Consider the following 14,286-nt stretch of genomic DNA (forward strand, 5'->3'; position numbering starts at 1 on the left):
GCGTCAAGCATGCAAATTAATTCACAGCCCACCGTAGAGTCCATGGCAGAGGATAGAAGTCCTTGGGGCATGCTTTGTTTAAGTCCCGAAGTCGATGCAGACTCTCCACTTGCCGCCCGGCTTGAGACTAATACTACGTTAGCCACCACTCGGGAACTTGGCGTATGTGGCCTCGAGTTTTTCTACTTCCGCCGGATGATGGCATTACTCGCCGAAATCCCTTTTCCTCCGCTTCATCGGGTCGAGTCCCGGACATGCAATTCATGATGCGCCAGGGCTCGACGAAATTCCGGCAACTCATGTGTCGACCAGACGAAGACATCATGATTTCGTTGGAGGCATTGGATCGCCTCGCTCCTCCTCCGGATCGAGGCGATAAAAGTCATGGCCTCCGATCGGGTCGGGATCTGAACCTCCTTTTCATCATAAATTAAAGCGGGATGTTTCTGTGATGGCATTTACCTCGATTCGAGGTGCCTTCCGAGCGAGTTAGATGCTCGGACCATCTCGATATAGCATCGCCAAGCTGCTAATTGATCTCCCGCATTTCTCCCACTTTGTCTTCGACGGGAACTTCATCTTCTGGTGGAAGGTTGAGACGATCGCTCGGAATTCGCTAAGCGTCGGTCGTCCCAAAATGACGTTGTAGGACGAAGGAGAGTCGACCACCATGAAGTTTATTGTCCCGGTCCTCCCGAGCTGCTCTTCTCCCAAAGGAGGTAGCCACCGAATTTGTCCGACCGTGAAACTTGACAATAAACCCGTAGAGCGGGTCGTCATGGGCAGCAGCTCGATCAATTTGCAGCTGATCGAATGTCTTCTTGAATATGATGTTGACCGAGCTCCCTGTGTCAACAAATATGTGGTGAATAGTGTAATTTACTATTACCGCTTTAATGAGCAGAGCGTCGTCGTGGGGCACTTCAACTCCTTCTAAGTCTCCGGGCCCGAAAGTGATTTCCGGTCCACTTGCCCGCTCTTGGCTACAGCCGATGCGTGGATCTGCAGCTGCCGGACGCCCGCCTTTCTGGCTCGGTTGGAGTCTCCTCCGGTCGGCCCACCCGCTCTCTGGACGCTCGGCGATTCTCCTGTCTTGGAGATCGGTGCCGATCGGGCGTCTGCTGATGTCGCCTTTCGGTGCGGGTCCGGTCGGCTTCATGGGTCCTTTGCCTTCTGTCGATGGGGGGAGACCGTCGTTCGGCTTTCCTAGGAACGGGATTGGCCACGAAGGGAAGACTTCGACAATCCCTCATGTTGTGCGTATCCGTCTGGTGGAAGGAGCAGAACATAGGGGTCCACCTCTTCTTTGGCTTGGGCCGAGCGGCAGCCACTTCTTGTACGTGCGACCTGGCGTGCGGCCCTCGGTCCTCTAGGTGGCTGCTGAGCGGCGTGCTGTTTCCGCTCGGCATGAATAGGTGCCCGCTCGGTGGGAGTTTCCTTTTTCCGGGCGGCTTGCGCTTCTTCCACGTTTATGTATTCGTTGGCCCGATGTAGCATATGATCATAATCTCGGGGCGGCTTTCGGATGAGCGACCGGAAGAAGTCCCCATCCACAAGGCCCTGAGTGAAGGCATTCATCATCGTCTCCGATGTGGCCGTTGGGATATCCATCGCCACTTGGTTGAATCGCTGGATGTAAGCTCGAAGCGATTCTCTCGACTCTTGCTTGATGGCAAACAAGCTGACACTTGTCTTCTGATAACGCCGACTGCTAGCGAAGTGGTGGAGGAAGGCCGTTCGGAAGTCCTTGAAGCTAGTGATGGATCCGTCCGGCAGCCTCCGAAACCACCGTTGAGCCGATCCCGAGAGAGTTGTAAGGAAGACGCGACACTTTACTCCATCTGTATATTGATGGAGTGTAGCTGTGTTATCAAACTTACCCAGATGATCATCCGGGTCCGTTGTTCCGTTGTACTCGCCGATCGTCGGAGGCACGTAGTGCTTGGGTAGAGGGTCTCGTAGAATAGCCTCCGAGAATTGGCGATTGATCCGCTCGGGAGATGAGTCCGCCCGGGGAGCTTTCCCTTTTCTGTCATCCCGCCTTGGCATCTCGTCTGAAGAAGATCCCCTATCTCTTCGAGCTGGTACGGCTTCAGGGGTGCGAAACAAGGCTCGATGGAATGCGACGGTGGCTGGAGGTGCTTCCGCTCGGCCACCTGACGCAGATGTTGCTTGTTGCTCAGGCCGCTCGGCTGCTGCTTTCTGTTTTTGTTCCACAAGTTTGGCGGCCCTTATCTCGACCAGAGCTTCGAGTTCTTCCGTCGAAAGCGCCACCGTGTGTTGTCGTCCAGCTTCGTCCATTGTTTCCAGTCGGATGCAGGAGCGTTCCCACAGACGGCGCCAATTTGATCCTGTCCGAACCAGGAGTCAACGGACACTGGGCACGTGGCGCTCCCTGCTGAATCCTCGAGCGCTCCGGCGAACCTGCAGCAAAACCGAGCCGGGAGGGGTGTCCCGGCGACGGTCCTCCGACGCTCAAGTCAGGCGAGGAATCAAGAATAGGTGGCCTCAAGATGAAGACTTTTTTTCATACCTCCGGTGAAGAAATGGAGGCCTTATATAGACCTCTCGAAGAAGCCTGGGCGCGCCAGTCAAAGCAACCACCTGCCTTTGACCATGCCCAGGTATGGGTATGTCAGAAGGGCCATGCCCAGATATGGATCTGTCAGGAAGACGTCCTTGAGGCCATACTGCTACTGTATCAACCTTCCCATGATGTGATGGCAAGATCCTCCATCGTGTGATATTGTGTACGGCCTAATCATCAGACATACTTCTGCTGATATCCCATAACCCGAGCCGAGCGCATAGGCCGCTCGGCCACCTTTGTACCCTCACCCCTATCCTGGCCGAACGGATCACCCAATCGGCCCTTCGGTCCCAACCGAGCGGACTTCCGCTCGGCCCTTCGATCTTCCTGCCTTGGCGTCGGAAACCCAAGCCCATGGATGGGTTATCTCTAGCTCCGCTCGGACCATTACCCGCTTGGCCAGCCCTCCATCCGTCCTTAGGTTGGGACCCTTCAGAAGGTGGGCCCCCAATTCTTACCGCCGGATCAATATCCATACCCCATTGATCAAAAGGGAAAGAAACGATGAAAGTCTTTAACAACTGAGTGGGATGATGTGAGATATTTTGATGTTTTTGACAAGACATACATGTTCTTACAAGTTAAGCTGCATCTTCCTGTAGAGCAGGCCAAAAATACCCAGCCAATAATATCTTATGTGCTAAAGATCTTCCCCCAATATGACTACCACATGAACCTTGATGAACCTCTTGTAAAATATATTGCATATCTTCTGGTCCAACGCATTTGAGTAAGGGACTAGAAAAAGCCCTTTTGTAAAGTTGATCCCATATCAAAGTATATCGGGTGGCTTTCTTCTTAAAGACTCTAGCTTGTTCGACATCAGCTGGTAAGACACCTTATTGCAAAAATGATATGATCGGCGCTCTCCAGTCGCCCTGTATTTCTGTGTTAGCTTGCCTCTCAATACAAGACACCAATACTGTTTGCTCCACTGGTTGGTCTAGGTTCCAAGGTACTATCACTAACACACGCTTTGCTAGTTCATCCGCCACTTGATTCTCTGATCGGGTGATTTTCTGTATATTTACCTCTTGGAATGTAGCTTTCAATTTATCAAAAGCTTCTGCATTTAACATAAGTCGATCACTGCAAATCTTGAATTTGCCTGACAATTGTTATGCTGCCAGTTGAGAATCAGAATAAATCTATACCGGAGTAACTCCCACATGCTGAGCTGCTTGTAAGCCAGCTATCAATGCTTCATATTCTGCTTCATTATTGGCGGCTCTATAACTTAGCCGGACAGAAAGTTGAACCTGATCCTCCCTAGGAGATATAAGAAGAATGTCAATATCACTACCTTATCTGGTAGAAGATCCATCTACATAAATTTTCCAAGTCCCTTCTTCTTCGGGACCTTGCACTTCTATTATAAAATCTACCAGAGCTTGTGCTTAAATTGTCAAACGAGGCTGATATTGTATATCGTATTCACTAAGCTCGGTCGTCCACTTGATCAATCGCCCTGATGCTTCTGGATTAAGGAGCACTCGACCGAGAGTGCTATTAGTTAACACTATGATTGCGTGTGATAAGAAGTAAGGGTGCAATCTTCTAGATGTCAAGACCAAAGCATAAGCTAATTTCTCGAGTGTAGTATATCTACACTCAATTCCTTTCAATAGATGACTTAAAAAACACACAGGTTGTTGTTCCTTACCCTCCTGCCTCACCAGTACTGAGCCTACAGCATGTTCATTTGCTGAAAGATAAACTCATAAGGTTTCTCCTACTACAGGCTTATCTAACACAGGTAGGGTTGGCAAGTAATCTTTTAATTCTCGAAATTCGTTGTCACATTCTTCATCCCACTGAAATTTATTGGCCTTCCAAAGTATCTTGAAGAAATGAAAACTTTGATCGGCTGATCGAGAGATGAAGCGGATAACACAGTGATTCGCCCGATTAATCTTTGAGCTTCTTTCATATTGCGCGGGGCTCCATATCCTGGATTGCTCGGACTTTGTTGGGATTTGCTTCTATCCCTCGCTCGGTCACCATATAGCCCAGGAATTTTCCACTTCTGGCTCCAAACAAGCACTTGTCAGGATTGAGCTTGAGTCCATATTGTCTTAAGGTCCGGCATGTTTCCTCTATGTCTCTGCACAAATCAATAGCCTGAAGAGATTTAATCAAGATGTCATCCACATATACTTCCATATTTCTTCCTATCTGTTTCCGAAAGACTTTGTTCATAAGCCTCTGATAGGTTGCTCCTGCATTCTTTAGTCCAAAAGGCATAACTTTATAACAATAGGTACCTTCAGCCGTAATAAAACTAACATTTTCCTGATCATCCTTAGCAAGAGGTACTTGATGATAATCCTGGTAGGCATCTAGCATACAAATGTACTCGCATCCAGCAGTAGAATCTACCACTTGGTCAATGCACGACAGAGGATAATAATCCTTTGGGCAAGCTTTGTTGAGGTCCCAGAAATCAATACACACTCTCCACTTATTTCCTGGTTTAGGTACCAGGACGACGTTGGCTAACCAGCTAGGAAATTTTACCTCCCGAATATATCCCACCTCCAGTAGCTTATCCACTTCTTCCTTGATGATCTGGTTTTGGTCGGCCCAAAGTCTCTTTTCTTTTGCTTGGCAGGTCTAGCATCAGGATAAACATGTAATGAATGTTCCATTGCTAGAGGAGAAATACCTGTGACCTCCTTGGGAGTCCATGCGAACACATCGCTATTCTAGCTCAAACACTGTATTAACTCAGTCTTAAGCGGAAGGTCTAGGTCGGCCGCCACATAAGTTACAGCTTCTCGTCGACCGACCTATATTTGTACTTCCTCCTTTTCTTCGTATATCAAACTGGGCGGCTTCTCCTGGATAGCATTAACTTCTATCCTCTAAGTTTTGTGAGCGACATTGGCTTTCGTTCGGATGATTTCCACATAGCATTTCCGTGCGGGTAATTAATCTCCACGGACTTCTCCCACTTGGTCGTCAACGGGGAACGTCACCTTCTAGCAGAAAGTAGAAACGACCGCCCGAAACTCATTCAAGGTCGGTCGACCCAGTATATGTTATATACAGAAGGCACATCCACCACCATGAAGTAGAATCTCCTGGTTCTCATTAGGGGCTCCTCCCCTAAAGAAATGGCTAGCTTTATCTGACCGAGCGGTTGAACTTTATTGTCCGTAAAATCATAAAGAGGAGTTACCATGGGTTGAAGCTCACTCGGCTCTATCTACAACTGGTCAATAGCTTTTTTGAAAATAATATTGACAGAGCTACCAATATCAATGAAAGTGCGAGAAATATTATAATTAGCTATGACAACTTTTATTATCATGGCGTCATCATGGGGTACTTCTACTCCCTCCAGATCTTTAGGACCAAAACTGATCTCTCGTCCCGCTGCCTTTTCTGTTTTACATCCAACTGCATGGATCTGCAGTCGCCGAGCGTGTGCCTTTCTCGCCCAATTAGAGTCACCATCAGTAGGCCCGTCTGTTATCATGTTAATATTTCCTCGGGCGGCATTGCTCCGGTTTTCTTCCTATTGAGCGATCGCGATCTCGAGCTATGCTGGTTTATACATCCGGGATGGCCCGCCCGGTAATTGTAATGCTCCCTGTTGTGTCTCAGTCGCTTGATATTCCCGCTTAGGCAGACTATTCTACCTTTGGTAGGGTTGTCGGTTGGGAGATCGCCGGCGATAACGATTGCTATTTGTCCTCTGGTTCAAGGCAAAGCAATCTTCAATATAGTGAGTACCCGACATATGATAGGTGCACCATCTCCGAGGAACTTCTTGTGGCATCTCCACATGCAGGAATACTTGCGGTCTTCGCTCAGGTTGACGGTGTGGTAGGGGAGCTCCGCGAGGCCCCCTTGGCGGATGAACAGGAGCTACAGCTCCCTTGTGGGCTGTGGTTGAGACCGGCACTACATTCTCCTTCTTGTGAGCTACTTGGGCTTCTTCGACATTAATGAATTCAGTAGCTCACTCAATCAATAAATCAAAATTGGTTGGGGGATTACGCACTAAGTCCTTGAAAAAATTGTTATCATTGAGGCCTTGAGAGAAAACACTCACCAAGATCTCTGTAGTAGCATTAGGAACATCAATAGCTACCTGATTAAATCTGTTAATATATGCTCTGATGCTTTCCTTATGCCCTTGTTTGATAAGGAAAAGACTCCATGGGGTCTTATGATATCTTCGGTTGCTAGACAAATGATGCAGAAATACTTTGCAGAAGTCCTTAAAACACCGAATAGAGCCTTCTGGTAATCGTTTAAACCATCTTTGGGCTGCTCCACCAAGGGTGGTAAGGAACATTCGACATTTAACTCCATCAAAAAATTGCTGTAGCAGAGCGGCGTTCTCAAATTTAGCAAGATGGTCCTCTGGGTCTATAGTTCCAGAATATTCTCTGACATTCAAATTCTGATAGCGTTTTGGTAATGGATCATCAAGAACCCTCCAAGAGAATGGAGTAACAATCCTCTCAGGAGAACTATCACTGGTTACCATCTTTCCCCTGCGCTTTTCCTTCATTGGTGCCTCATCCGAAGATTCTTACAGCACCGGCTTTCATCCTCCTTGCTCCACAGGGGTGCGAAAGAATGCCCGAGGATGTCTAGTAGGGGAAACAGGAGCAGGGGTTATATAAGCCATATCATCTTCTTCCATACCTCTATTTTTACGGTGATCTGTAGTCGAGATCGCCGAATTTATTGCTACCGGTAAGGTACCTCCAGTGTTGGCCTGCTGCTGCTGTTGCTGTTGCTGTTGTAATACTTTTTGAACCCTGGAGTTGATGAGCAACTCCAAGTCTTCTTGAGTCAGAGTAATAGTATTAGACTTTCCAGTGTCCTCCATCACATAGTCTCAGATTCAGATAAGATTTCCCACAGACGACGCCAAATTTGATCCTGTCTGAGAGCTTGCGGGATGAAACACTGGGCGACGACGAGTGATGGCGAATAATAACTCTAATGTCGATGAACGGGGAAAGGTCCGAGAAACCCATAGCGGATCTTACCGATGCTTGAATACAAAACAATAGATCCAAGAAAACCAAAGTGGATCTATGAATAATACCTCGCATAAAAGGAATTCCGGCGAGATGACTCCGTGGATCAGCCAAAACTCAACAATCCAGTAGATGACCTCGTCTCCCTGCACACAATGAGACTAACCAACAAAGCGTTAGTGACCTAAGACCGGGGTGGGAATCCCTGGCTAGGCCCTCCGACACTCAAGTTAGTCTCCGGCGAGATGAAGAAGAAGCAGTATCGAAGAAGATGAAAAATTAGGGTTTGATTTGGATGCAATGCGTATGTTTGCGTACCTTGCCAGTGGAGAGGATTCTCCTTTTTATTCCACCTCATCTAACTTCCACAGTCATGAGGTGGACCCCGGTTTATTAAAGTTTGTTAAGAGATCACGTAAGCCAGGACTGCAATAATAGTTTAAGGAAACTTTTTCTTACCCCAAATGCACTTTCTTTGTCGTTTAGCATACCTGCAGAGACTTCTAGAAGTTATTCGCCGCCAAATTGATTAAGTTGTCATATGATTATATATATTGTTATGGTTCACCTGTTACATATACCTGGTTAGTTACATAAGCTCATTCTGCATATATGGGGAATATCTTCTGTCCGTATTAGTCTAGGTTGAAGACTTTAATGTTCAATCTATTTCTCATACTCGGCCGGTCTATTGAGCTCGGACGGTCACACCTTGTCGACCGAGATTAACCAATCGGGTGTATAAAGACGTCATTGCACTTTAACCCTTCCTTCGATCGACCATATGCTACTATATGCCTCTGCGCTCGACCGGTCGATTAAGCTCGGTCGGTCCTACCTTATCGACCGAGACTAATCGGTCAGGCGTATATAGGCCTTCAGGACAGCTTAATGCTAAGTGCTTCTACTTTCGATCGGTCTCTTTCACTCGACCGGTCGTTGCCTACCAACCTCATATACTCGGCTGGTCTATTGAGTGCAACTGATCCTACATCATTGACCAAGATCAACTAGTCGGGCTTATAGAGACACTATTACCCGATAGTCCTTCCTTTAGTCGACTGTAGGCTAAGGGTCTTGTGAGACTAAATGCCTCTGTATTCGGCCGATCTATGTAACCCGGCCAGCCATTGCCCGCTGAACTTATAGGCTTGATCGTTCTATTACGTTTGTCTGATCTTTGTCTATTGTGAGCAAGGTTAAGAACTTCTACGCTCGGCCGATTCTCTATGCTCGATTGGTTATGTATGCCCGATCGAGTACCCGTGCTCGAGCGGTCTTTGCTTACCAAACTCATATGCTCGGCCGGTCCCTTGAGCGCGACCGACCCTACCTTACCGACCAAGATCAACCCGTTGGGTTTATAGAGACAATATTACCCGATAGCCCTTCTTTCAATCAGCCGTATGTTAAGTATCATATAAGACTAAAACGTCTCTGTGTTCAGCTGGTCTACTGAACCCGGCCAGCCTTTGCCTGCCGAACCAATATGCTCGAGCAGTTTATCAAGTTCGATCGGTCTTTGTCTGCCATACGTGTAGCGACCCCCTTGTCAGGTCAAACCTTTTCCAGGCAACCCCTCATCTTGCCCTTTTCAGCCTTCCTTGTCCTTGTTATCCCCTTTCCTTCTCCTGCAAAGGGTCCACTTATCATAACCCATATCACTTGTCATATTTGTTTATGTACTTATTTTTCTTATGTCATGTTCTCGATAAAACTAGATCTTTTTTCTTATTCCATATATGTGAATTCTTTATATTTAGAATCAATGCAGTTGAGGTTTTTACAAGAACTATCAATAAGAATAAGTTTTATGTTAATCTGAGGTCGTTTGGTCCATTAGCAAAATTTTTTAAACACGAATTAAATTTTTCAACATATTCATTTTCAAAAAATCATTGCTCTCAATATATTGGGTCAAATTGATATTTTGATAGCATGGATATAATCAAGAGAGATAGACGAACATATAGAAATTTGTTTCATGTCAATCCAAGGTTGTTTGATCCATCAGTCGATTTTGGACAAAATCGGTTGATGGGCCAAACGACCTCAGATTGATATGAAACTAGTTCTTAAATGTTCGACTAGTTCTCCTGATTATATTTATATCCTCAAACGTCAATTTAACTCAATATATTGAGAGTAATGATTTTTTTAATATGAATTGAATTTTTCAAATATTTTTATGTTTAAAAAATTACCACTCTCAATATATTGAGTCAAATTAATGTTTGAGTATATGGATATAATTAGGAGAGGTAAATAAATATATAATAAGTAGTTTTATAGTTATCCGAGGTCATTTGGTCCATCAACCGATTTTATTTAAAATTGATTTTGACTAAAGTAGACTAATTAAAAAAAATCAGTCGACTGATTTACTTAAAATTTTAACATTTTTACATATAGTAAAATCGATTCGACTGATAAAAAAATCAGTCGATCAGAGTAAAATGGAAAATGTGTATGAGATTTGATAATTTTGAAATTATCCTATATAATTTGATAATTTTAAAAATTTACCTACGGGGTTAATAAAAAGTTGAAAAAAAAAACATATATATATATAATTATATTTTAAGAAATTGAGAAAGTGTGATTTATAGATATTTACAATACTTAATTGCATGTTCATTTCCCATGTGAATGAAGGCCAAGGAACTTAGTGCCTAGCCCCATAAGATTCTTCAAAAGATTACTATCCAAAACACCCTGACAAAACTTAAATATCAGAGATCACTTGTGTTTTTATCTGTTTTTCAGGAAAATAACTGAGGAATATGCCAAATATGTTGTGAATCTGGTCGATAGAATGCTAACAGAATTGTCGAAAGGGTTAGAGCTGGAGGATCAAGCTCTCAAGGAGGCTGTAGGAGGAGACTCCCTAAACCTTAATCTCAAGATCAACTACTATCCGCCGTGTCCTCGGCCCGACGTAGCTCTCGGAGTGGTGGCACACACCGACATGTCTGCCATGACAATACTCGTCCCCAACGATGTCCCCGGCTTGCAAATCCTCAAGGACGACCTCTGGATCAACGTCGACTATGTCCCTAATGCCATTATCGTCCACATCGGCGACCAAATTGAGGTAATTAGCACAAACAAACTCGCACCATAAGCTTTTGTACTGACAGTAGCTATATATAGTGCGAAACTGAAATAGTCACACTAATGTACGTGATCATTTGTAGATTTTGAGTAATGGGATTTATAAGAGCGTGTTGCACAGAAGTACAGTGAACAAAGATAAGGTGAGAATGTCATGGCCGGTGTTTTGCTCTCCTCCCGGAGACTCAGTGATTGGTCCTCTGCAACAAGTCGTCAACGAAGACAACCCTCCCAAGTACAAAGCGAAGATGTTTAAAGACTACGCTTATTGCAAGATCAACAAGCTCCCGCAGTAGACTATTTACTTAAACTATGGAATGGCAATGCCAATGGCGATTGCATAATTAAGAATATTATCTATGGCAATAAATATTCTGGAAGTGTTTGTGTCGACTTCGGCTTTAGCCTTAAAATGAATGGCATGCAATAATAATGGAAATAATTAGTTATTGTTTATGTAAATTCTTGACCTTCAATTTTTTTTGAATTTTATGAGGAAAATTTTTAAAGGATGATAGAATCTATATTCATTTTTTTTCTCAATATAAATTAATTTTAAAGTTGCTGACATATAGTAAAAATATAACACATAATATGGTCACAAAAAATAATTGTTCCTCACAATCATTTTAAGATTATATGAAAAAAGATAAATCATGGAGTCAATTTATAACTGGCCGTTAAACTATTAGAAGATAGGAGGAGATATTTTTTCTTTGAAGGCATGCACCAATCAGAAATTAACCCTTTTCCCATTGTAAAATATAACACATACTAGTTATAGCATGAACTTAAATCTATCTCAAAATCATATTAGTACTTGGGACTTTGATCTTACATTATAATTCATCTATTACAAATACAATAATACTAGTGATACGGTGTATGAAAGTAGGGCTCGATAAGGTCAAACAGTCAAAAGTCAAGGAGTCGTGGCAGTCAGAAGTCAAGGGGGCGTGGCAGTCAGAAGTTAAGGGGGTGTGACAGTCAAAAGTCAAAGGGATGTGACAGCTAACGGTTAGGATGAGAAAGAAGGAGTTAGATCGCCTGACGTCATCAGCCGCATAATTCTCTGTCAGGTACAGATAGATCAGGGTCCCAGATCTGAGATATAAGGTGCAGCCGAGGGTAATGCTTGACCTGCCCCGATTGGTAGGGTTTTCTTAGCTCGGTCCGCATAGTTAGGCCTGGTACTTTCAGTAATACAACTCCCGGTCGGCTCTTTAGCGATCCAAACAGGAAAGATGGGGCCCTCACCACAGCTCGTCCTTCTCATCAAGACTCGATCCAGGTGTTATACCCGAACGATCATCTCGATCTGCCCATAGTCAATCTTGGGTGGGACAGACAGTACTAGGTGACAATGATGACAGACAATCATAACCTTCTGTCAGGGAATAACTACCATACGTCAAGGAGTATTTCAATAGTTTGTTATCAGCTGCGAATGGAACCTTCTTTCAACAAATGAGAGGGTACCATGTGCCCTCCATCACCCCACAAGTTCTGACACCCGACATTCTCTGACATCGATCAGGCTCCAGAGATACGCAGTGTCATATAGAAAGGGAGGTCCTCTCCCTTGAGCAGGTACGCTCACTCGCACACTCGCACTCATCTTCTACATTTCTTTTTCCTTCGTACACTGTTCTTCTGGGGGGAAATACCTAACTTGAGCGTTAGAGGGTCTCGCCGGGGATTTTTTTTCCTAATTTTGGATCTCTAACGTTCCATGTGCCTGTCTGAATGTGCGCAGAGCCTAAGTACCGGCAATTAGGTCATCGCCTTCCTTCAGTTCCACGTGGGGGTCTGTTTTCCAGTGCACATACGCCAGGTGTATCCGAGTCACCTCTCCTTCAACATGGACGACATCTCAGCCAGTTTTCATCTAACTCAGATTTCGGACAGAATCAACTAGTAATACCTTTTATTATTGTCTACCACCAATTATATAGAAAATAATAAGATTATAAATAAAATATTAATTTTATTAATACGTATCGAATTATATTTGTAGAAATTTCCTTTATAATCTAATTGTCTCTATAACACTAGAATCAATTATATGATAAAATGTTATTCATGTTTTTGTTGGGATAATGCTTTAGTGAGTGAATTAGCAATGCTATTGTGTTGAGAGATTATTGGTGCAATCATTCTCAAATTAAGGTTAGTCAGTTTTACTAAACTCAAGTGGGTTCGAGTTTTAGTTCCAATGTTTGAATAATATATGGTACAATATGTGAGACGGGAGTCAAATAGGTCATGGAGAATTGGATACTTGATTGAAAAGTCCTAACTGAAGGATAGACAAGGTAAAGTTCTAACTTGAGGGTGGGGTAAAGGAAAGTTTAAGTGGATCAAGGAGGACCTCATGTTGGCAAAGAAAGTCCAAGTGAGTTAAAGAGGACCACATGTTGGCAAAGAAAAGTCCAAATGGGTCAAAGAGAACTGCACGTTTGCAAAGGAAAGTCCTAACTATAGTTAGGTAAAGAAAAATCTAAGTAGGTCAAGGAGGACCACACGTTGGCAAATGCAAATCCTAACTATTATTAGGTAAGAGGAAAATCTAAATACGTCAAGGAGGACCACACTTGGTGATCAGAAGTTCAACAGGAGGTTAGCACAAGAGAAAATCCAAGTAGGTCAAAAAGTTGATCGGACACTTGGTGAATAAGTCCAAACAGGTCACAGTTGACCGAATGTTGGGCAAGAAAACACTAGACTTGGGTTAAGCAAGTCAAAGTTGGGCTATCGATTGGCCCAAAGCCAGTCGATCAAGTGATCATGGAAGTTGTTTGTCATGAGAAAGGAGAAGGCTGAATTGATTGGGCAATCAATTAAGTCTTCTCTAATCGATTGGAGGAAATCATCACGAGAGCATAGAGAGGTGCTAAATCGATTGGCAAAATGATTCAGCTCTCTCCAATTGATTGGTCAATCGATTGGGTTAGAGTTTCACGAAGCACAATGTTGTGCTGAATCGATTGGGAAAGTGCCCATTTGATTAGGAGAAAATCATGAGTAAACAATGAGCTTCTGAATTGATCAGGTGATCAACTAAAGCTGCGTAATCAATTAGGTAATCGATTGGGAGAAGCAGAAAAGAGTCATTGTAAGATTTGAGTAGACAAATCTGACATGACAATCGATTGAAAGTAAGACTAATCAATTGAGAATCCTAGATCACGAGATAAAAGGTGTTTTTCACAGGAGATTCAACAACTTCTTCTCCGCCAATCTTTGAGTTCTTGGAAGACAAGTGTTGCTGCATTTTCCAACCGATCAAGAGGAAATCCAAAGCAACAAGAGATCAAGCTAGCAAGGTTTTTGTTTGTATTGTGTATTTACTTCTTGCTTTCATTGTATTCTTGTTGTGAGATTGTACAAGGTTTCTCTGCCTTCGGATTATTTTCTTGTAAGAGTAGATTTCATAGTAGATGAGATCACGAGGAGAGTAGACCCTTGAATTAATCACCTCAAGGATGTGGATACCAAGTAAAATCAACGAGTGATGTGCGTAGATTATATACACTTTTATGCATACTTTGACACACATTAACATACTTTATTTGTGCT

The 14,286-nt window shown here is 43.9% G+C and overlaps 1 protein-coding gene across 1 annotated transcript in view; it reads left to right on the top strand.

Moving 5' to 3' along the window:
* The window catches only part of LOC121992545 (flavonol synthase/flavanone 3-hydroxylase-like), a 32,366-nt gene extending 21,203 nt beyond the window's left edge, over window positions 1-11,163 (top strand). The window contains exons 2-3 of the mRNA XM_042547005.1: window positions 10,360-10,687; window positions 10,791-11,163. Coding sequence (XP_042402939.1) covers window positions 10,360-10,687; window positions 10,791-11,003 — 541 coding nt within the window. The 3' untranslated portion in view covers window positions 11,004-11,163. The remainder of the gene's footprint in view (window positions 1-10,359; window positions 10,688-10,790) is intronic.
* The last annotated feature ends 3,123 nt before the right edge of the window (window positions 11,164-14,286 follow it).

Source organism: Zingiber officinale, chromosome 6B (genome assembly GCF_018446385.1).
Source record: "Zingiber officinale cultivar Zhangliang chromosome 6B, Zo_v1.1, whole genome shotgun sequence".
Lineage (NCBI taxonomy): Eukaryota > Viridiplantae > Streptophyta > Magnoliopsida > Zingiberales > Zingiberaceae > Zingiber > Zingiber officinale.